Source organism: Temnothorax americanus, unplaced genomic scaffold (genome assembly GCF_048541705.1).
Source record: "Temnothorax americanus isolate GAGA-0224 unplaced genomic scaffold, ASM4854170v1 Scaffold15, whole genome shotgun sequence".
NCBI classification, from domain to species: domain Eukaryota; kingdom Metazoa; phylum Arthropoda; class Insecta; order Hymenoptera; family Formicidae; genus Temnothorax; species Temnothorax americanus.
Window position 1 is genome coordinate 146,431 of NW_027509286.1, and position 24,068 is coordinate 170,498.

The 24,068-nt window shown below is 34.6% G+C and overlaps 6 protein-coding genes across 8 annotated transcripts; 3 read left to right on the forward strand and 3 right to left on the reverse strand.

The window, feature by feature from the left end:
* Window positions 1-778: 778 nt before the first annotated feature.
* On the forward strand, window positions 779-6,626 carry Mlc2 (myosin regulatory light chain 2). Its single transcript, XM_077401898.1, has 5 exons — window positions 779-919; window positions 3,536-3,754; window positions 4,431-4,614; window positions 4,692-4,764; window positions 5,397-6,626. Exons 1-5 carry the CDS (start codon window positions 917-919, stop codon window positions 5,548-5,550), a joined length of 633 nt encoding a protein of 210 aa, XP_077258024.1. The 5' UTR covers window positions 779-916; the 3' UTR covers window positions 5,551-6,626.
* LOC143895090 (sodium/potassium-transporting ATPase subunit beta-1-like) lies at window positions 5,899-11,376 on the reverse strand. Its single transcript, XM_077401910.1, has 7 exons — window positions 10,970-11,376; window positions 10,705-10,893; window positions 10,500-10,619; window positions 10,237-10,412; window positions 10,030-10,125; window positions 8,625-8,790; window positions 5,899-6,884 (listed from the first exon to the last, which is right to left on the reverse strand). The coding sequence occupies exons 1-7, from the start codon at window positions 11,103-11,105 to the stop codon at window positions 6,784-6,786; spliced, it is 984 nt and encodes a 327-aa protein (XP_077258036.1). The 5' UTR covers window positions 11,106-11,376; the 3' UTR covers window positions 5,899-6,783.
* Window positions 11,377-11,549: 173 nt separating this feature from the next.
* On the reverse strand, window positions 11,550-12,360 carry Vti1b (Vesicle transport through interaction with t-SNAREs 1b). Its single transcript, XM_077401904.1, has 2 exons — window positions 12,222-12,360; window positions 11,550-12,130 (listed from the first exon to the last, which is right to left on the reverse strand). The coding sequence occupies exon 2, from the start codon at window positions 12,006-12,008 to the stop codon at window positions 11,664-11,666; it is 345 nt and encodes a 114-aa protein (XP_077258030.1). The 5' UTR covers window positions 12,009-12,130; window positions 12,222-12,360; the 3' UTR covers window positions 11,550-11,663.
* Window positions 12,361-12,792: 432 nt separating this feature from the next.
* On the forward strand, window positions 12,793-15,309 carry Alg2 (alpha-1,3/1,6-mannosyltransferase Alg2). The gene is made up of 2 exons (XM_077401873.1): window positions 12,793-13,455; window positions 13,572-15,309. The coding sequence occupies exons 1-2, from the start codon at window positions 13,213-13,215 to the stop codon at window positions 14,547-14,549; spliced, it is 1,221 nt and encodes a 406-aa protein (XP_077257999.1). The 5' UTR covers window positions 12,793-13,212; the 3' UTR covers window positions 14,550-15,309.
* A 265-nt stretch (window positions 15,310-15,574) lies between these two features.
* On the reverse strand, window positions 15,575-17,354 carry Spf45 (splicing factor 45). Its single transcript, XM_077401874.1, has 4 exons — window positions 17,136-17,354; window positions 16,733-17,044; window positions 16,127-16,558; window positions 15,575-15,981 (listed from the first exon to the last, which is right to left on the reverse strand). Exons 1-4 carry the CDS (start codon window positions 17,250-17,252, stop codon window positions 15,694-15,696), a joined length of 1,149 nt encoding a protein of 382 aa, XP_077258000.1. The 5' UTR covers window positions 17,253-17,354; the 3' UTR covers window positions 15,575-15,693.
* Window positions 17,355-17,603: 249 nt separating this feature from the next.
* On the forward strand, window positions 17,604-23,747 carry LOC143895060 (uncharacterized). 3 transcript variants are annotated; one of them, XM_077401851.1, is made up of 10 exons: window positions 17,604-17,922; window positions 18,020-18,253; window positions 19,437-19,622; window positions 19,868-20,032; window positions 20,155-20,241; window positions 20,332-20,472; window positions 20,775-20,973; window positions 22,291-22,486; window positions 22,818-22,973; window positions 23,144-23,747. In XM_077401851.1, the coding sequence occupies exons 2-10, from the start codon at window positions 18,189-18,191 to the stop codon at window positions 23,419-23,421; spliced, it is 1,473 nt and encodes a 490-aa protein (XP_077257977.1). In that variant the 5' UTR covers window positions 17,604-17,922; window positions 18,020-18,188; the 3' UTR covers window positions 23,422-23,747. The 3 variants fall into 3 exon arrangements, with proteins under 3 accessions (XP_077257977.1, XP_077257979.1, XP_077257978.1); XM_077401853.1 differs by having other exon boundaries at window positions 17,604-17,730; XM_077401852.1 differs by having other exon boundaries at window positions 17,604-17,684; window positions 17,763-18,253.
* The last annotated feature ends 321 nt before the right edge of the window (window positions 23,748-24,068 follow it).

Here is a 24,068-nt window from a genome sequence, read left to right on the forward strand (position 1 = left end):
TTGTTAAATTATACACCCAGCACAGATGTTTGCAGTCATGCACATTACAGAAACGTGTTGCAACATTGAAAACGATGTTACAAAATTTTAATTCAAAACATTTGAATATTTTCTGGAAAATTTTCTTTTCCGAGTTACGTCATTGTGTAGCAAACGAGCGATATATGCGGGAACACATGTGCATTCTTGAATATATCGGACAGCTATTTTTAGTATCCACGTGCTTGAGATATCGTGCTACAAACCGCCGCGAAAGCTCGGTCACGAATAATAATGCGTTTGGTATATAGGTATTCCGCGGATCGCTTTATGAGAAATCGTCATTATAAATAAATGAGACGAGAAATAGGGTGTCCTAGTTTTTATCAAATTACATTTGTAAGGAATATTTTGAGCGACGTACACTCGAGATCTTTCTCTTTCAAACGTGCCGCGATTCTTCTCGATATAAATTATAGATAAAATAAATTCGTTAATATTATTAAAAGCGACACGATTTCTTGGTTCGTCACGCAGGTGTTGTACAAAGAAAAGATCGTCCCGGCGATTACACTTTGGTCCAAGTGCGACTCGTCTTTGGAACGGCTGGATCGATCGGTCGGGGAGATCCCGGCGCTGAGAACGGGATGTCGTCTTCGTCGAGACGACGACGCGACGACCGTCAGAGTTCTACACTCCCTGGCGAACTGTTTTAGTCGAAACGTCGAAAGGGTCGCTATTTTGAGGCGACTCGCACTAAATATGGTCAGATACGACGTTATACCCGGGGCAGGGCACCCCGGCTCGGACAACCTCCGGCCCGCTGGTGGGGGAGATCCGCAGAAGTTACTTAGACAAGTTCGGCTCTATAATTCGGACAGTTGGTTCGTCGTGACCATCTCGTATTGTCCACCACTTTAGAAATCGACCTGTAGACATGGTAAGTACGTCGGTAAGGCGTCGAGAAATTCCTCGACACGAATCGACACCCCCGACTCTCTCCCGGCTGTTCGAGTACCACGCGAGGATCTTACCGGATCCGGACGAACGCGAGGGGCCGGATTTATATCTATGTGATCTACGAGATACAGGAACGCCGCTAAATCGCGAATACGAGTGCATTTCACGAAGATGGATTACGCGCAGTGCGTGAAACGATATATGCCGAGTGACGACGATCAGTTGTTAACTATAACGAGATGGATGAGAGGATATTGCCGTTGGAGAATTACGTGACGAAGCGAGGCAGTGATCTTCACCAGACCTTTGATAGCAAATCACTCGAAATTTTAATATCGCAGATCCTAAATAAATTCTATGCAAAATCGTCACTTTCTCGTCGCTGAAACTTATGTACCTTTTTCTGTCGTAATACTAAATTACTGTAAAGTAGCAAAAATAATCTAACGTCCCTGGTAAAAAAATTTCTCATATTTTCTCAGAAATTTACTAAGAATTCCTCATATTTTAAATTTATGAAAAATTCTAAAAAAATGTGTCAAATTTTTCTCAGATACTTTCAGAAATAATTGAATTGAGGATTTTCGGAATATTTCAATACTGTGTTGTATGAAAATTTCTAATAAATTGCGCAAATTTTTTTATATTTATTCAGATTTCTACAAAAATGTGTGTGTATTGGCGGGATAAATCTAAAATAATTCATTATTATGTTGCCTGAGTTTTTCTGGAAAAACGTTCCAATTTGTATTTAAAAAATGTAAGAAAGTCTCTTAAAATTCTGAAAGTCTTAAAACTTTTATAAAAATTCTCGGACATTTTTCCTCTTTAATATATATTTAAAATCGGATGAAAACGAAAATAAATATTTTCGTAAACACGTTACGCAAGACATGTAGTTTATATGAAGATAAAATAATGAAAGATGCAACATTTGTTTCGTGCGAAAATATTAATATATATTATTTATTTGACTAATAACATGAAATGTGTATGTGTTCGACGTTAACGTAGCTTCATTGCGATAATTATGACAGTACAAATAATTATGTAAGAATAGTAATACGAGAGGCAATGCGATAACTGGATGATCGCTCTATATACGTCCTGGCAGCTTTTCCGTACGATTCTATTCTTAGCACCAACCGGCAGCGCCCGGTAAATTTTCTCATGCGATAATTGGACTAGCCTTCTCGATTTCATTTAATTATTAGGGACCAATCAACATAATTATACATCAACAAATTAATTTTTACATTTTAGTTTAGTTTATTTATCGATTCTTAATATAAAGAAAACATATGCATTTTTTATTCTACCCGTAAATCTATCGTGAAAATATTTGTGCAAAATTTTCAGATAAAAAGAAACAAAAACAATTCACAATATAATGCGTATTGCAGAATATGGAATATATTGTTATTAATTATGTATAATAATCGTTTTTACTTCAATTTCTTTTCTTTATTTAGTCATTCGTACATGTGTCGTTTATTAATGTATACTTATTTGATAAAATTGATTAAATTTAACAGTTTAAAAAAATAATTTTTCTTATTTTCACCGTTTTCGCACGCCTTTCAAACTTTTAAACAAAAGTCATAAATTATTGAAGTTAACAACGAGCTCATTGAATCACTTCGAATGTAATAATGTGAAAAGTTTAATATATTTTGAATATTTTAAAGATGTATCTTTTTTATGATACAATACTTTATGTTATTATTCTATATTATTTATTCGCTTTTTATTTTATACATATAAACATAAAAATAGACAAAATTTATTTTTTTTTGTTAAATGTTTCAGATATTTAAGCACTTCTAAAGAAAAATCTATGCGATATTCAAGACTTTCAAATGTTTTAAAATATCCAAAGTTAAGATTTTTCAAAACTTATGGCTTCTGCCTATACCCGCCGCTTCTATCTTTGTTTGATGACATCAGAAGCGAGAAATCACACGCCAAAAATTCTTGCAGTTTTACGTTGAAATAAAACGATATATCCACAAATCAATTGTCATTCAGCACATTTATAAAATATACAACACTTTCCTTTGGCTTTAATGATCACTAAAAAGCCGTAAAATTAACGTGACATACAATTTACCTTTTTAACCTATCTTCTTTCATTTTCCATTTTACAGCTATTTATTGATTATTTGAACAAAAGGAAAGTGCTCGGTATATTTTACAAATGTGCTGAATCGATTACAATTTCGTCTTATGGATATATCTTTTATTTCAAATTATATCGCAAGAATTTTTGGTATGCGATTTCTTGCTTCTGACATCATCAAACAAGAATAGAAGCGGCGAGCAGGCAAAAGCCATAAGAATTTTTTAGTTTTAAATCATATTTGAAACAATTCAATTGTTTATATAAATTATTCAAAATTTTTCAAAGAAAAAACGCTTATCATAAATTATATATAGTGATCACTTTTTTTTATTAGTCAAAAATTTCATTTTATATATTTTATAAAATAAAACCATTAGATATCTTTTGTAATCACGCAGTGATAGTTCTTTCCAGTAATGATAAAAAGTTTTTGAAAGATGTTGCAATAAAATATTGCCGTATTTTATTTCCTAGGCGGATAAGGAAAAGAAGAAAAAGACTAAGAAGAAGGAGGAGGCGCCAGCACCCGAGCCCGAACCAGCGCCAGTTGAAGAGAAAGCACCAACTCCTACGGGAACCCCAAAGGATTCTGGTTCCGCCAGAGCAAGCAGCCGTGGCAGTCGCAAGGCTAAGCGCAGCGGATCCAGTGTTTTCTCTATGTTTTCTCAGAAACAAGTGGCCGAATTTAAGGAGGTAAATAGGTCTAAAAAAGCTAATTTCACATACAATCCTAATTCCATTCCGAACTTCCCTCTATTTTGGATCTTTCCACTCTGGCGCTTCCATTATTCTGGTATAACTATATTCCTCTCTGTAAACTGAAATTCTGGATTTATGATTTATTACTATACACATTTGTTACGTAACTACAATCATATTAGAACAGAAAACGAGCGAAAAACGAAACATGCGTATACGCGAAACTTGTTTAGGCCTTAAAGATAATAAGTCCCCATCTACAATAGGTGCTTTAAGCCCTAGTCTTTGTTTTAGAGAGAAATTACATAGGTTCTAAGCCTCAAGCCGTAAGCTTTTAAAGATGGGAGTTGGCCAACTCGCTTCGGACTTATAGAGCTTATAGGGCTTAGAGCAGCGCGAGAGGAACGCTCAAAGCCGGAAATACGTCACAGTTTAGAGCACAAAGCATAAGTCTTAGAACTTAAAACACCGATTGTTGATGGGCACTAAGAGTTGAGAATCGAGGAGTCTAATTATATCAGAGTGGAGACAGTCTTCGGTATATTAGCCTTGCGAACACTTCGCAAAGCGATAAATCTAAAATAAATTACTTAATTAAATTACGAGTTAAATTAATAATTTGATATTTATAAAAACTGTAAATGCTGCATCACCGCTGTTGCGTTTGCAGGCATTCCAGCTAATGGACGCAGATAAGGACGGTATCATTGGTAAGAATGATCTTCGCGCAGCCTTCGACTCCGTCGGCCGATTGGCGACCGATAAAGAGATCGAGGAAATGCTTAACGAAGCTCCAGCGCCTATCAACTTCACTCAATTGTTGAATTTGTTTGCTGTTCGTATGTCAGGATCAGGTACGCATAATTTATTAATTGGCAAAGCAACCGACGAATGTTGGGTTTTAAAAATTTTATAATTTTTTCCTCGCCAGGTGCTGACGATGATGATGTTGTAATTAATGCCTTCAAGACATTCGATGAGAACGGCAAAATCGATGGCGAAAGGTATATATATAGGCTGCGTTTGGGGAGCGCGCTATTAGCGATATTGCATCATTCTATCTTTGTCGCTCATCAGGTGTAAAACAAGGATAGAATAAGCAAATAGCGCTAATAGCGCGCTCCCCGAATCCAGTCAAGTATATAATTTCCAATTCATATTAAAGACCGCCAAAAATTCAAAATACACAAATATATACACAATGTCGTTTCTGTGTCTATAATGGGCTAATCTGCAATATAATTAATCTATTTGCCATGTGCTAATCTGCCACGTGCTAAAATTAATGCCTAAAAGTCCTACAACTTCGAATGATAAAGCTTTTCTATTAATTCTCTTTTTCTTCTATATATATTTATAAATATGTACACATAATTTTCTTGGTATAATTTTCATTAGTTTATAATTATTTCTTTAAATTTGTTGGCTGTTAAATATTATTTTATTCAATAATACTGAAAGATATGCTTCTTAATCCCTTTGACAAATTTTAAACACAATTAGCTTTAAAACAACATTTTTATTTTTTTATTAGAATATATTATATAAAACGAAATATATACGATATAAATATATATAATACTCGCGCTTGCATATAGAAAAAATATATAAGACAATTTTTACGTTTGTTATATAGATTAAGGCACGCATTAATAACATGGGGCGACAAATTCACACCAAAAGAGGTGAATGACGCATTCGATCAAATGTACATCGATGATAAAGGTTTCATTGATACCCCGAGCTTAATTGCCATGTTGACCGGCACGGGCGAAGAAGAGGACGAATAAGACCAATTGAAGTTATATCATCAAGAAAAGAATGTTCCTCGGTTGAAGCCTCATATTAACGTCAGATTCACACAAAATTTGCCTCAAAAGAGAACAAATATTTTATACTCAACCCGTCCTCTCTTCTATTTTCTCTCCCCCCTCTCTTTCTCGTTTCATACTCTTTTACTCAGTGACAACAATATAACAAGGACATAGCACGTGCTATATTGTTCAGTCTAAATATCTATTTCTCATTCTTTTTCTGTTTCATTCTATTTCTCTTTCTTTCTCTTTGTACATCTCTTCGTCGCTCCATCTTTATCATTTTTGCTATTTTTTATTCTCTAATTTTCTCTCCCTCCCTCCCTCTCTCTCTCTCTCTCTCTCTCTCTCTCTCTCTCTCTCTCTCTTGTCTATATTTCTCTCTTTCTTTCTCTCTTTCTACGAATCTTCCTCTATCTTTTCTTGTTCATCTCTCTTTATCACTCTCTCTTTCTCTTTTTATTTCTCCATTTATCATTTTGTTTCCTATTTCCTCTTTCTCACTGTCTTTCTCTTTCTCTTTCTCTTCATCCGTCTTCATCTTCTTGCTCCAGAGAACATTGCTGATTTCAGAAGAAACAGCGAATCCGAAAAAGGCAATAAATTCCAGCACAATTCACTCAGATGTTTGAGCCATATGTCTGTCGATAAATAAAGCTTCATCCTGCCCTCTTCTCGTTTACATAATATTTATAAATAAAAATATTTATTCTTTACTTTAATAAAAATATTAAATTTTGTAAATGGAGCTCTGTACTCTGTGGTCTCGAGCTGCCATTCTGTCGGTAGAATCGATTTAGCCTTTCAACTAGCCGTCTCAACGAGAGACGAACATTAAACATGATATTTTTGCTATCTCAGAAAGACCTGGATACACGGCAGTTTGAAAGTTTAATAAGAATATATTATCATACATTTAATTGCTGCCTTCATTTTTAATCTACTTCAGATTATATGTTCTGTAAACGAAATGGTAAAATCCGGAAAATACATCTTCGTGTATTATTAATGTAACATATAATACATAATAAAGGAATCATTAATGGCGAGAATATTATTTATATATAATTTAAAATAAATATTTTACTAATTATAAGAGGTCTAAAAGAAGAAAATTTTCATTTTGCCCAAAATAAGTAATCCATAATTTCTTATTATATTTGCATTAATAAATGTTCGAAGTACACAAACATTCGTAATTATCGCCTTTTATAATTCGCCCAAAATTATTTGGAAGTCCAATGCGTTCTGTGCATCTTTGTTAATATTAAGCGCCCATAAGCTGCATTCCACCGTCACTAATCTAAACGCTAAAAACATTATATTGATATAAAATTGATACAATATTCGTTCATTCTACAGAGTGCTTAAAAAAATGTTAAGAATGTTCAGAAGGTACAGATATATTTTCCCTGCTAAAAGTTAGGTTGCTTGTGTACAATCAGTTTCAATTAATTTAAATCACTTATTGAATTTGACAACATTGCATGGCACATTCGATAGTATGCGTGTCGCACTCATAGGCCAATATTCATAATCAGATCTTATTTCAATCTTCTCATCTGTAATTTTCCCCCATTTTCCATAAACTACCTGTAATTTTATTTTTATTTAATTTTTTCAATAACAAGCTTCCTATAAACAGCCTCAAACTTTGAACGAATTTTTTTATGATGAAATCTACAGAATCTATTTTTGGACTAAAAAAGTTTTCATCATTTAAGTCGTAATGCCTGAATATCCTTAACACTTCCGGGAGTAACTTTTTTAAAGAAATAGAACTGATAACACAAGATATTATATTATAATAAACGTATTTTGTCTTCAAAAAGTCTGTACTTGTTCATCATCATTGCTGTGTGCAAGATCTCCGACAGAAAATTGCAAATATGATTGCAATAATACCCAAAGAAATGTGCCTCAAGGCTTTGGAGACTACCTGGAGAAGACTTTAAGAATGTGTTGACAATGATGGTGAACAAGTGGAGGTCCTTTGAAGGCAAAATACATTTGTTATTATGATATCTTGTTATCTCTGTTCTTCTAAAAAAAATTACTTAAATTCCATACAAGTGTTAACATTTTTTTAAAGCACTCCGTATATAAAAACGATTTGTGGACAATACAACTTCAATTTATTATATAGCTGTTCATGAAATTGATTGGATTATTTAAATATATACTGAAAGGTAGTTAAGTACTCTAAAAGATTTTGAAGGGTGATTCCTCACACAATTCAAGACGAAAACCACATACATATAACCATATATCCGAAACGGTTTAGTTTTAAAAATAGAGTCAAAGTATGAGATGTGTGTGTCAAAGTTGAAAGAAAAATTACATTATTTCTAAAAATTTCTAAAACCACTCGCGTTATTTTGATGAAACTTTGTGTAGATTGAAGGACATGAAGACTGATCCTTTGGGAACGTACATTATTTTTTATTCAATTAAGGGCGGATTCAAAAGGATAAGCCGGTATCCTTTTTTACGAAAAAATATCGTACATCACTGATTTTTTTCAGTTTGAAACTTCCTTATGATAAATGGGACATAGACTTTTATTCCATTTATCATAAAAAAATCTCAAACTTGAAAAAATCAGTAGCGTATCAGTTTTTTATTTTTCGGAAAAAAAAGAGTACTCGCTTATCCTTGGGTCCGCCCCTAATTGAATAAAAACTAATGTATGGCCCCAAAAAATCAGTTTTCATGTCTTTCAAATATATACCAAGTTTCATCAAAATAACCCGAGTAATTTTCGAAATTTTTGGAAATAACGTTCCTTAATTCAACTTTGACACCCTTTATTTTTGAAACTAAGCCGTTTTGGACACATATATCTAATCATATAAAGTTTTCGTCTTAAATTTGTGTGAGGTATTACTTCTTAAAATCTTTTAGACTACTGAACCACCACTCTGTATATGAATAATACATTTGTAAAATAATAGCTTTTAGAATTTTAGATGAGTTTCTTAGATATTTTCTATTTGTAAAACGCTTGAAAAAATATAATTTTCTGAATCATACATATCGTAATGGTTTACATGTGACATTTTTAAAACGTAGCGCGACCACCGGTGCCAAATAATCTGGTTGTCCCACAAACGGAAAATATTGCACAGGAAAACCAGGACTCGGTAAATACTCAATTTCTCCGACGTGCTCTTTATCAACGTTATTTACTCCGTCGCACCATAACCAGATTTGGAACTATTTAATTGTTATAAAATAAATTATTGCGGTGTATATACGTATACACAAGATGTCTAGCGTTAACCATATCACACCTGTCGCGAACCAGTAAAACGGATTAAACTTTAAAAAATCCTCTACAATTTTGCGATTTTCTCAGTAATTAATTAATAAATAATTAAGTAATAAATCTTATTCATTCATTACAGCTATCTTGGACTGATGACGTTAGAAATGAGAAAATCATGAAAATTCTTGCAATTTATATATACAACTTATAATACAAACTTAGGACCTCAAAACAAGAAAAAATTTTCCTCCGGAGGTATGCCCGTAAACGCTTTGTTTAAGAGATATTGACATTTAAACATTTTTATTATAAAATTTTATGAAATTGTTATCAGGTTATAATAAATAATTTAATAGTATGCTTCAACTACTTCATTACTAGAAAATATGAAAATTTTTACATAATTATAATTGTTCAAAGTGACGGCCTTGAACATTTTGAGATAGGCTTGGCATCTTTCTATCCCGGCAGCAGTGGCGGGACGTCACTGATGAGTAGCTGATGTTATTGTATCACATGCTTAAATAATTCTTCGTTGTAAAGAATTAATGTCAGGACCCGTGGCTTGGCCTGCACGCTCTCCAGATTTCATGCCGTTGGATTTTTTACTTGAGATACTATTAAACAAAAAGTCTACGAAAGCTCGGTTAATGACATTAATTCTTTTCAACAAAGAATTATTCAAGCATGTGAAACATAACGTAACAGCTACTCTGCAGTGCCGCTCTGCCACAACTGCCGTAATAGAAAAATGCCAAGCCTGTCTCAATGTTCACTCGAACAAAATTTTATGTAAAAATTTTCATATTTTCTAGTAATAAAGTAGTTGAAGTACACTATTGAATTATTTATTATAACCTAATAACAATTTTATAAAATTTTATAATAAAAATGTTTAGATGTCAATATCTCTTAAACAAAGCGTTTACGGACATACCTCCGGAGAAAATTTTTTTCTCGTTTTGAGGTCCTCTAAGTTCATATTTTAAGTTAAGACATTTAACCCTGAAACACACTCTGTATTATATACGTATAAGTATATTAAAATAAAATATTATTTATCGAGACATGTATATATCACGTTTACGTAAACTTTAGTCACAATCAATAAATAAGAATTATTACGATAGATAGATTGACTATACGATAGATATTTAGACGATAGGTTTAAATACTTTAAATCAAACCTTGTTTGAAAATTGCACAGCTTCTTGCAACGCGTGTGGCATGTTCTCTGGTAATAGGGACGATTTATTGTAAGGAATTGGTACCCAATTAAATCTCTGCAATATAATTAATGTATAAAAGAAGTTTTAAAAATTTGAGCTAACAACGAAAATTAATCAAGAGAATATCTTTCTCAGCAAATACACAGAAACAAGATACGTATTTACTTTATTAAACTTAATGAGGACACATGGCTGCAATGGATCTGTATATCCGTACGGAGGTTGTCCGCAAACGCCAAGACTTTCAACATCGAAAAAACAAGGTTTCACACTGGATACGATCGATACCCCATCACCGCATTCCGCAACCGTTTGATAATTCTCTTTACTTTTATTGTACTCTGAAATAAAAAAAATGTTACTTTTCTTTCCATTTTTATTTTTATCACCGCTCCTACATATTATTTGTTCCGATCTGGTGTTCATACCTTGCAAAAAGTCGTTCAAGGCTCGCACGTATCTTTTCGGACGAGCGTTTGCACTAGAGTTATCTATCCAAATAATAGGAGATTTCGTAGGTAGCAAAATATTCGGTTTAAACGCAATTCCTGTTTAGAAAAAATATATCAATCAAATATCACAAATATACATCAAAATTGAAACATTTCGTGGTTTGTTATTAAAAACATTTACCTGGACTACCAAAATCTAATTGACGAAAAAGTGGAAAATTGACGCCGAAGTAAGATCTAGGCGTCAAGCCACTATAAAGGAAAAACGGTCTTTCTAGTTTCGAAGCGTACTCGATACCGATCCACATTTGCAACGCAAACAAGGAACCCAATACGGCGAAGAAACACAAGTAGAAGAGGCCCAGCAAAGCTATTCGCGCGAACAACAAGATAATTCTACGACCAACGACTAATAATTGAAAAAAAGTGCATCTCTCAATAATTACCCCATTCCTTCCCACTTCTGCCGAGCAACTGTTTCCTCTCTGGATTCCAAACAAATCGCAAAAAATTTTGAAGCGCTCCCAAGTCAGGCTCGGGGATCCTATTTCGATAATATTCGTCGTCGTGCGGAATAACCATTTTTAAGAATTTGTTTTCGCTCGTGCGTAACGACAGGTTAATGAAAAAATGGAACGTATACCGAATATGAAGTGAGCAATAAATAATTCAATATTGCTCATTGCTCCTAATGCTCTATAATTCACTATCAATTGATTATATTATTAGAATCTTGGCACGTATACTTATCATAGAACTTTTCGGAATGGATTTCGCGATCGGAATTATTCCGTTTTCTCGCTAGGGCACGTATCATGGAACTTTTCCGAATGGATCCATATAATACGTGCCGTTACGTGTTCAATTACAATGTGATATATTTTAAAATAATTTCCCGTTATTGAATTTTTTCAATAACACAAGAAAAAAGTAAAACAGGCTAGTCAAGCCGATAGCTGTAAAAAAATTCCACTTATAGAAAAAACCTTGCTTAAAAATTTACATATTTAATTAATTTTACAGAAATTGTGCTTAACCATAGCTCTATTAATCATGAATATATATTAATGTACATATGTTACGTATACAATATTGTTCCTTCTCAGCTCTACTAACAATAAGTTTAACATAATAGGCAGATTATTTATGAAAGAATTTCATGTATACAATTATACCAAGAATGACTAATTCTAGTAATATAATCAAGATTAGCACAATTTTGTTCGTCAGAACTTTCAATCGCATAACATTCAGAATTTTTCGCGTTTTATTCAATTCCTCGTCCGTTTGTGACAATCTCCGTTTTGCTCGCAAGAGACGATCTCTCTGTTCACCCAATTCGGAGATCACTTCTGTGCCAATCTGCTCACTCTCCGCTGCAACAGCTCGCGATCTAGCGACCGACCGCGCCGAACGTTCCAACGCTGCATTTCCATCCAGCAAAATACGTCGATGTTCGGTCTCCCAATCAACGCCGAAATTCATCTTCCTTATATTGTTTAATCTCAGCTCTCAGCGTACAGCAATGACGAATGAAAAATGAGGAGGCATCAAATGTTATTTCTAGATTTTACATATTTGCCCTCGTTGCGTCCGAAACATCCGAACTATCGCGAACAGAAATATAACAAGTAAATAAATGGAAACATTTTCATAGTACCTAAATATTAAAAAATGTTTTTGTTCTAAAAATGTTACCTGTTCTACGAAACGACGATTTTTATTTCACTTTAATAAATTATCTTCTTTTCATCATTTGTTAACAATAAAAAAGTACCTAACTAGCACTACATTCATCACTCGTCACTCGTCACACTATTCGCATACTAAATACTAACTAGAGACTAGAGTCCATAGAAGACGAAAGAATGATAACCACGGTTGCCACGTCATTCTCCAAAACTTCCCAACAGAAACAAATTTCCCAGATTTTTGCTAGAAACAGCTAGAGACAAATGATCCAAGCTGATTGGATCATTTCATTTATGACTTTGGCTGCGGTCCACTTGACGCTACAACGGCTTCGAAGCATTCCTCTTCTCTTTTCTTTCACGGAAGAAAGAAGGAGAAGAAGAACGTTTCAAAGCATTTGTAGCGTCAAGTGGACCGCAGTCTTTATGACTCCTGCACACACGGGACGCGGCAAGGAAGTGACGCGTAGCCACGCAACGCGTCGCTTTTCCGTAAGAACAAAAAGTTCATTGGCTACCGCGTTGCTTCTTGCCTTGCCGGGCGGCAAGCGTTTCCGCGTTCCGTGGGCAGAAGCCATTGAAGCCGAAGCCATAGTAGTCCATAATTATTCGGATTATTCCTAATAAAAAAAATATTCCTATCTGGACACATATAAATAGCTTTGTCATAACAAAAAAATGGTATTCCAGTCTTGGTCACGTGACTGATTTGCTGCTGCAGCAAGTGCAGCATGCCGCACAGCCGCACATGGAAAAGGCATCTGCGGGTGCAGGCTTCTCTCTGTCGTCTGACTGGACTCGTGACTTCGTCGGTCCATGCTACGTGCCTCCATGCCTGCTGTATGTCGACGATGTCGACGCTTAGCAAAAAGTTCGATACCAGTTGGTGACCGGTAAAACGTAACGATACAGTTATTTGCGTCACGGTAATTTTGTACATTCCAATAAATACACGACGATGGTCGTTTAACGGATTACTCGTGACTCTCGTGAGTACGATGACACGCGTCACGTTTCTACATCCCGATCTCGGTATCGGCGGCGCGGAGAGGCTCGTCGTCGACGCGGCTCTGGCGCTGAAGAAGAACGGTCACGATGTGAATTTTGTGACAACTCACCATGACCCGGAACATTGTTTCTCGGAGACTAAGGATGGCACGATTCCCGTTACCGTCGTCGGCGATTGGCTGCCCAGGCACATTCTGGGCAGGTTCTACGCGCTCTGTGCTTACATACGCGTGGTAAGAAGCTGTCGACGCGTCGGAATTCGGAATAATGAGAAAATTGAGAAAAATCTGCTTCGTAGGAAGCTATGGTGCCATGGAAATGAATTCTCACGTGATATTTATTTTTACAGATATATGCGGCCAGCTACGTAATATTTTGCGATCAACGGCCAGAAGTTGTCTTTTGCGACCTAGTATCCGTCTGTATACCCATACTTAGATCGCGTATTCCATATGTAGTGTTTTATTGTCATCATCCGGACCGGTTGCTCTCTTCCCCCGGTGGCTGTGTCAAACGACTGTATCGTATGCCGCTAAATTATCTGGAAGAGATCACGACTGGCATGGCGCATAAAGTATTTGTAAATAGCTGTTATACAAACGATGTGTTCAAAAACACGTTCGGGAGACTGAAAATCAAGCCAGAAATTTTGTATCCTTCCATTAATACCGATATTTTTAACAAGACGAGAATAGTATCCGTAGAGAGGGTTCTCGATAGAAAACTACCGGATGATAGTATTATATTACTGTCTATCAATAGGTATGAACGTAAGAAAAAACTGTCTCTCGCCATAGAGGCTTTCGCCGAGTTGGGGAAACTTTTGACAAAGGAAGTATATGAGAGAGCGTACTTGATTATGGCTGGTGGATACGACAAGAGAGTCGAGGAGAACGTGGAATATCATCTGGAATTGATAGAACTCGCGGATGAGTTGCGCGTAACGGATAAAGTAATATTCTTGCGTTCGCCCTCCGATGTAGACAAAATTTCTTTGCTTCGTCATTGTAAAATTGTGATATATACCCCACCAAACGAGCACTTTGGGATAGTACCCTTGGAAGCTATGTGCGTAGGCAAGCCGGTAATCGCTCACAAATCCGGCGGTCCCACAGAATCGATCATTTCTGGAGAAACTGGCTTCTTGGTCGACTTGTCTGGCGAAGCGTTTGCCTCGAAAATAGCTTACTTAATCACAAATCCGAATCATCTTGAGAATTTTGGTAGATCGGGTCAGTACAGATTTCTGACGACATTCAGTTTCGCTGCTTTTAGCGCTCAGTTAAATAAGGCGATAAATGACTTGACCGATATGAAGACGAAGTAAGGTAACGGAAGTTAAAAAGGTTGTTACGTTCTTATTTCTTGCGTAATATTAATTATATTTAGAACGCACTGGTTAAGTATAATGGTGCTGTGTTAAGGAGACGAATAAAAGTATAATTTTTCAATGTAATTGTCTATGTAGAAATAAAATTTATATATCAAAAGAGACGGTGTCTCGTACCAAGCTCGTGCACAACGGCGAGGTGAACTTTCCGATGTTTTCTTATTTTTTCTTAAATTCTTCAATGAAGAACTTTAGAAAAAAGAAAAAATGCATTTTGCAAAAGGAAATCGTGCATTTACATTTTTTTTCTCGGAAATGGCTGACTGAGCGTTGCGCCCTATCCCTTTGCTCGAGTACTCTTCCGGTACAGTGCTACGCTATGTTAAAACGTTTGTCAATTCGGTGACCGCAAGTACGCGGCTTCACCTTAATTATATTATAAAATACAATGGTTACTAAAAAGAAAGTATAGATACCGCTGGGACTCAAACTCATATCAGTCGTAAACGAAAAAATATAACACGCGCCTTACAAATTAGCCACGTTGCTCCACTACTTTATTTATCGTAGCTAGTTCCAGAGTGTGTACCGTACAGCTGGCCAAATGCCCAACGTTAATTGCAAATTTATCAGAAACTAAGGCTCATTCGAACCTTTTTACAGTTTTAATCACTCGTCCTCCTTTCGAACGAACTATGACTTCGTTTGGCATTTCGCAATTCTTACCATCGCTTTACGAGGTAAATCGGATATGTCTCACACACACACACACACACACACACAACAAGTGAAAAATATATAATAGATATAGGAGGAAAAGAAATTAACCGTCACTTTTCTACGTACAATTGACTTTTGCATCTGATATACGTTATTCATTGTTATATAAATTATTTATTTTAATAATACATAAATTTTTAAAAAACTAAATTATCTCTCGTCAAAATAGAAAAAGACAAATACATACCTCATATAAATGTATAATTGTAAATAATATTGAACAAAATAAATTCTGTTCTATATATTATAAAAGGAAAATTTATTTTTCAATGATTTGCTATACTACGTAGTGGAAATATAAAACATTTTTATACAATTTACGGGGAACAAACGTTACAGTTTGAAATTCTTACGGATAAAACTAATCCATCAGTTGTAAGTTATCAAGTTTCTCACTGGAATAGAATCCCGCTTTGACTTGCCTACCACCAAAGAAACGTCCATTTAAATCAACCACGGCTTTAATAGCACTTTCTATTCTCTTGAATTCAACAAAAATTCGTACTGCCTCCTCCGGCGAAGCCTCTATCACTTCGTGAATAATAACGCGTGCGACATCACCGTATTTAGTGTTGCATTCGTCTTTCACCTCCGGTTCAAGATCGTCGTCAACCTCTCCAGGACCAACCATATTGCGCAAAAGAACAACCTGAAGCGATGGATAAAATTTGGATTACAAATATGTCCTAAATTATATATGGCGAGCAATGTCAGCTATTTATACACATTATATATATATAAAATTGTACGTGTGTATACACGTATAGCGATTAGCGATATAAGATTGTACCGACCTTGCTTGGGCATTTCATTATTTCCGTAATGCTAGGTTCTTCCTGGGGTTGTTGCGATTGCGGTAGCGCGTGCGACTGTGGTGGAGATGCCGCGATAGGTGGCGGTGGAGGCATCAGCTGTTCCCTCTCGCCAACTATTCTACCACCACGCTTACTAGTCTTTTCCACTTGCAATGCAACTGACATGCCTTGTTCCTTTTTACCAAGACCTTGTCCCTCCTTAAAGCCATATTTAGCCATTATTTTTGCCGCTACGGACGACGTTGAGTAGCCTAGATTAGACGGCTGCCGCGGCGATGGAGGTGGCAATTCCGTAGATTCTTGTAAGGACGGCGGTGGTGCTATGGCGGCACCTCCAACTATACCTCTCGAGGTCGGCGTTCTCTCTTCATCTCTTTCGGGAGGTATCATTGTACTATTTCCACCAGCAGTCTGTTCACGCGCATAAAATTTCAACACTATTACGTTACAATACTTAATATTACGACGCGACGTTGTTGCTATATCGAATCTTTTAACTCGTTTCGAATCCTTCTGTGTACTCTGGAATTTTCTCTCTCTCTCTCTCTCTCTCTCTTAGATACAAATAGACTTATCATACATTACCTGAGTATCTTCAAAGCGAGTATTATCCCTCCTACGTTTGCGCATTTCTGTCTCCTGATCGTGCTCTCTATCCCTGATATCGCGTAATTCTTTCACAACTTTTTCATATTCATTGGGCCATATAGGATCGTATTCGTTCACCACATTCCAGTCAAATTCACCACCTACCCCTATGCCGCTCACGCTGCCACTGGATAATGGATTGTTGTGAGCATTGTCATCCTCCCTGTCGACATCACGGTTAGCTTTTGATTTCAAGTCTATCACCGGTGGTAGTACAGCAGTAGCTTTTCTGTATTGCTCACGCTTTGGCTATAAATCCATAACTAACAATTAGAAGCTTATTTGAAGATTTTCTTTTTATAAATAATTGTTCAATATGTATCGTTTATGACAGCTTCACCTGTGTCGTAGCAGCTTTTTTCAGCTGCAGCTGCGATTGTAGTAACTTGATGCCGGAAGACCATCCGGCGACCTTCTCCGTGGTCCGATGTTTGTCAAAATCATCATACAAAGACATAATGAATCCTATTTTAATGTTCAACTGACATATCGAACATAACTTCAACCTCAACCTTCCAAGTCGGCTGGTCTGGGCTGGTCGGCTCGGCTGATGCTAGGTCTACACGGCGAGTCGTAAAGTCGTGAGTCGTAAGAATTGACCACGCACAATCGATTATTCTCCTCAAATTCGACTGTGATTGGTCAATTCTTACGACTCGCGTTGTAGACCTAGCATAAGAACCAGAAGTTTATTGGCTACCGCGTCGCAGCTTACCGCGCACCGCGCGCGGCAAGCGGCAAGCGTTTCCGCGTCTCGTGTGCAGGAGCAGGCAGGAGCAGGCAGGAGCAGGAAGGAGCAGGAAGGAGCAGGAGCAGGAGCCCAGGTTGGCCCAGGTGCCAGGTCCCATAACCTCTAACGTGGGTCCGTCGTCCGTCCGGGTTCGATGCGGTCGGTATAGGACTCGATTAATGGTGATGTGGGTGATGTGTAAATGGTAAATGTAATGTAGTCATAACCGTTATATAGAAGAGTTAAAAGATTGAGATTGTGGACCGATTGTGAGAAATATGAAAATGGATTAAAATAATTCCCGCAAGTCTCGATAAGAGGATAAAAGTTAAAACAGTGAGATTATGAATCGAAGAATATGGAATGGATTAAATCATCGACGCAATAAACTTTCGATGTTAGTTATTCAGAGGATACTAGAATAACAGTTCTCAAAGAATATATTGAGAACAAGAATGTAAGAAATTATGTGTACCATATATCTCTATGGGCAGGTTGAAGACAACTTAACTGTGTTCGCCGTCTGATGGAATTTTCAAAAAGAAAAGTCATTGCATAATATACTATTGTTACATAAATAACCTTGGAGCGTGGGATTAAACTACTACGTTAATCTGTGGAAAAAATAGTTGTTGTACATTTTGGAACATACTCTCAACGAAAATGGTTGGATTTTGTCACGTTTGCAAAATAGCACCAGAGACGAGAACTGATATATCCGTTCATCGGTAATTATATCGTTACAAATGTAGATTATGTAGATGATAAATAATAGAAAAATATTAGGATTAATTACAAAGTTATAAATTTTCAACCGATGGTTCTGTGTTCAACATTTTTTTATAGTAAATAAAATTAATTTAGTATGAACCATATGATTGGAGAGCTCCTTGTATATTTTGCGTTGTAAATTTAAATTAGTTTAAAGTAGACAAATATAAATTCAATCTGAGGTCATTATGAGCTTATAATGCAGATTTACATGCGATAAAACAGTTTTGTTAGCAGAGTATCGATATAAATATAACGGAATCTGCTGATAGAACACGAAGGCAGATTTAACTTGATTTTTGCTGACAATCTATTGTTAGATAATGTTGACAGAGTTTATTGTACAAGGTAATGTCAATATAGTTAATGTTATCAAACTAAAGAAAAAGCTGTTAAACGGTCAGGACTGGGTCTTGGTTGCGTAATAATATTCGTGTGAATTTGAAAATTAATTAATATTATATTATTAGGCAACTAAGATTCAGTCCTGGGGGTTAATTATATGTATCTTGAAATGAGGTGAAAATTACAAACTTGAACACACAGATTTGCCAGATTTCAACAAAGTAAATACTCTATAAGTGAATTTCCTCACTTTTGTAATTTTTATCTCGTTTAAAGATACATAATCGACTCCCCGACCATTTAAAGCTCGTAGGTATCACTCGTATCGGACTACGGATTGGGATTGAGATTGGATTGAAATTTTTGATCGATCGGAACAAAGTTCGCTAAACTTGAGATCAACGTTCTCTATTTCGATTTATTAAATTTCAACCCAATCTCGGTCCCAATCCGTAGTCCGATACGGGGTTAACGATTTTTTTCTTAGTTTGATTGTATAATATATCATATACGGTCATGTTTCACTTATACTTACAGTTAATGTTAATTTGTTACATTATTTTGATCAAATTTGCGAGCAAATTGCTAGCATATTGCTATAGCATATTACTCAAATCGAATTTATATATATCTATTTTTTATACATGACAAAATACAGATATTAGGAAAATTAGTTTTTATATGAAAATTTATATCATATTTATATATATGTATAAAAAATGTTTTGCGAAAATTTGTAAATAAAGTTTACAATAGCATGGAAATTCTTAAAAATTAATTTATATCTTTCTGAAGGATACCGAAAGATAAGAGAACTAGAGCAAATTGGGTTGCATTTATCGGCCACGAAGCAGGTCTGAATGCCGGAATTTGTAGCAAACATTTTAAACAATCTGATTTTATTTACAAAATATATGGACAACGTGTTAGACGATTTCTTAAACCAGGATCTTGTCCACTACCGCGTTCACAAAATACTAGGTAACTTTCAATTCCTATTTGAAATTTCAAAACTGATCCCAGTTACACCAACTTCCGGTTTGTCGCAAAAATAGAATCATCACCAACGATTATTTTAAGTGCTCGTTAGTAATGAACATTTTTTTCCTAACTTTCTGTGACACATTTTTGGAAAGGAAAAAAAAAGGCTGGCATCGGTATATGACATTAAAAAAAAACTTTTGTATGCAAGATATCATATGTATATTGACGTTTGTATAATTTAGAAAAAATGTTAAACTTACTGGAAACACTAAAAATTGCGCACCATTGAGAGCTGAAAATGACGCTAATCTGGAAACAGATGTAATGATAAAAAGGGAAATACAAAATTGCATTATAGATGAAACTGTAGTAAATACAGAGGATTCGATGGATATTCAATTAAAAAGGTTGGTTCACGTGTAATATTAATTGCTTAATTTTTATATATGTTTATTGAAAAATTTTTTGCTTTTTAAAACAGTGTAGAGATATAAAATGGTTTTACAAGACCTTTCCGTTTCACTTTTAGAGAGACCGATGATCCCTTAGCCATTACGGAAGATGATACAAGTTTAGATGAAACGATGATAAATATAAATTCGATAGATATACAAAGGTTGGTTCATATATAATGGTTGCTCAATTTTTTAAATAATAGTATATCAACGTATGAAATGGTTTGAATCTGATCTTGTTTTATTTTCAGAGAAACAGATGATCCTTTAGCCACTATAGAATATAACACTAATCTGGAAACAAGTGTACTATTGGAAAATGAAATACAGGAATCCATAAATATAGATGAAACAGCTATAGATACAAATTCAAAAGATAACCAACTGAAAAGGTTAATAAGCTAAGTAAATGTAAAATGTGCCAATATTTTCGCGTGAATTTATATGCATTTTTTACTTAGCAAACTACACGCCGATTACTGTCAGTCTTGAAACGCAACTCTCAAGCTGAAGCTAGAGAAAAGTATAATCACATAAATAAATTGATAATCAATTTAATAATACCGATGCTAATAAGTATTTTAAGAACTACTAGAAAGGATATGTTGTGAAAAACGATGCGTTTTAAAATTGATAATAATCGGCAGTAGTTTGCTAAATGAAAAATGTACATAAAGTTCTGTTTTATTTTTAGAAAAACCGATGATTCTTTGGCCAGTAGGAAACGCTTTTACGATCCAAAATACATTGACGATCTGTGTCGAGAAGATTTTACTTCAGATGAATCTTGGTGTTTGTTCAAAGATTATTCAAAAGAAACAAAAATAAAAATAAGATCATTGAAGAAAGTAATTGTACATTTAAATAAAAGGATCAATAGCCTGCAAGAGAAGGTAAATTTAAAGAGATTGTAATTTGCATGCGACAAGCATGAAACATTCTAAATTAGTTTCAAAAAAATCAATATTACATGCATTTAAGAAAATTTTGATTCCCATAATATTATAAAATACGTTTGTTCTGTAAAGAAAAATTGTATAATGTTGTATAAGCTTAAAGACCGAAAACCCTCGCGAAAAAACCGATTACAACGCGTTCTGACATATTCAAAAAGGCCACGACGTGAAATTCGTATCATGGCACTTTCAAAAACGCTCTTAACGCGTTCTGGCAATGTGAAATTGCCACAATGCGTTGTGGACGTTTATTGATACAGCTATGATGCAGCGATATGGATGTTTTTGATAGAAATAAAATTATGAAGAAAAAAAAATTATAAAGGAAATTAACAGTTAGCCTTATGTAAACGGGGGAGGGGCTCCGCCTGCGGCATAAAACAAAATCTAACTCCAAGCCTATTTCTAAAAACTTGAAATTAAAATTTGGTCGAAATAGGCTTGGAGTTTAATTAGTTTTTTTTTATGCGACGGAGGGGCTTCGCGCGCCGCAGGCTATATCTATACTTAATTTTATTATATTTTCAGATTGAGCGAATTTAAATGAATATTTTTGGTAGTTTACGTCGTAGGTTCTAAATGTGTAGTGAATGATTATACGTTTGAACGAATGTTATAAGACGTAATAAATCGTGAGTGGCAAGGGGATTCACGGAAATCAAGCACCCTAAAAGGGCTCAATTTACCGCCACGTCTACGTCCAGGATAGCACCAAGAACGATTTAAATATCAAAATGTTTTTAAATTCGCTCAATCTGAAAATGTACTGAAGAATAGAAGTTTTTATTTGAAAAAATTAAGTTTACCTTGACCCGATCTTAAGTAGACGTCAGAAGGTTAAACCAGGATCTTGCTTTGTATTAAAAGACATTAAAAAATGTTCCAAAAAAGGTAGACATTATATACTTGTGGAGAAAATAAATTTTCTTGCAAATAGCGAAATATTAAGATGTATTTTTATTGAATTTAAAAAAGTAATAACATTACGCGAAAAATAAGTAGCGTGGAATGAAATTTGTAGAGTATAATAATGCATCCTTTATTACGCAAGAAAACAAATTATTTATTTGTAAGATAACCAGACGCCCCCTGTTTTGAGTGAGATAATCCTGTTTTAAAGGCTTTTTATCCTTCTGAAAATAGAAACTTTGTTTTTTTCTTTCAAAAAATGTCATCTTTAGCCTGCTTTATATATATATATTTTTTTACATATTATTATGCCCGGTCTTGAAATTATTTTGTATTATTGTGCAGAAAAACATACAACAATTGAAAAAATTATGGACAAATTTGAAGCAAGTACAAAAGGAAGGACAAGTACGGTTTGGCACTGGAGGAAGACCAGAAGTTTCGCAGGAAATCGATGCTAATGTGGCAGCAATAGCACCAAACTTGATGGCTACAGCCCCTATATTATTTGCATCGAACATGAACAAGGATGAAGTAAAACGTAATTCTTACAAATAATTCTACTAATTGAATTAATTTGTTTTAATTTAATTTTTAAATAATGATTGTTTTAATTATTAATAGTTAAAACGAGTGACACTTGTTTGCCTACGTTTTGATTGCTTCCCCCCCCCCACAGTCCAATCAAAGTAACCAAATTTAATATAACCCTACTGAATTAAGCACTTGATTCGTGAGCAAACGGGATGCTCCCGTTAAAACAGTTACATTTTATCAATTGCTTCTTATCAAATTATTCTTAAATAATTATTATTTATTTTGTTTTAAATAAAAAATATAATGTATTACTAATATAATGTATTACGTGACAGGTCATAATGAAGGTAAAAACAGCGAAGAAATTATGGAACTTGCAGAAGTCGAACAAACAATAGAAACTACAAACACTGATTTGTTATACGAAGAAGAGAAATCAGGAGCAGCAAATAACAAATTATTATCTGAAGTTTGTGCATCATCTGTTAAAAGTACGTTATTAATATAAGGATCATTTTTACGTTAAAGTAGCGCTGCATTTATTGTAGAATAATGTGATCAGCTTTACATATTATTATTATTATTATTTTTTTCAACGAATAAACTAATTCTTTTTTTTCAAATCATGATTATGAGAATTAATTTTTTATTTACTTTACAGAAGTGGCGTTAGATACGGTAACAATAAAAGGAAACACAAAAGATGTAAAACGTAAATTGTGCATTGATACAGAAGGAGATTTAAAGATACAAAGGTTAAAAAATATTATAGAACAGGAAGAGGAATTAGCCAAATTTAAATTAGAATCTGAAAAGAGAATGGCTACAATTAAAGAATCGCATTTACAAGATATAAATCAACTAGAAATGAGAACAATTTTGGCAAAAGTCAAATTGGCCGAGCTATTATTAAAGAAGGAAGAGGTTGAAGAAAAGTAATTTTAAATACAAGTTAAAAATATCAAGAGACAGGGAGTAATGTCTCGCGCCAAGTATACGCGAAGTGAGACCGCACCATGTATCTTTACGCGATTAAGTTGTATGTAACACAACCACGTAAAAAGTAACATTTACTATACTCCGTCCAACGAGAGATTGAGAGTGGTTCTTGCGCATAGTCGGGCAATACATAAATAGATATGTTCTGTGGACGGAGACCTGCGCGAGACGGGACGAGTATAAATATTAATTTTAATAATATAACGTATTTAATAAGTAATAAATAAAATAATGTAAAATATAATAATAAAATAAGTATATAGTTAGTTAGTTAATTTTATTGTTTTCCCGTGGGGCTAACAGACTTCCGTTTCCATACAAACGTCATATATAAGCAACATATAGACATTTATTTTATACATTAAGGCCATATACATCGACCGATATTTTACTATTGCCTATCTTATAAAATGAGTATATAATAAACAGAGAGTTCTTGTGTAAAATTTTATTCTTATTTACACGTATAATATAAGTTTATATCAGAGATTTACCGTTTAAATCTTTTTAAACTATTATTTTAAGACGAAATGCTTTGCAAATAAATTTGCATATGAACCAACAATATGATACATAAAATATATTTT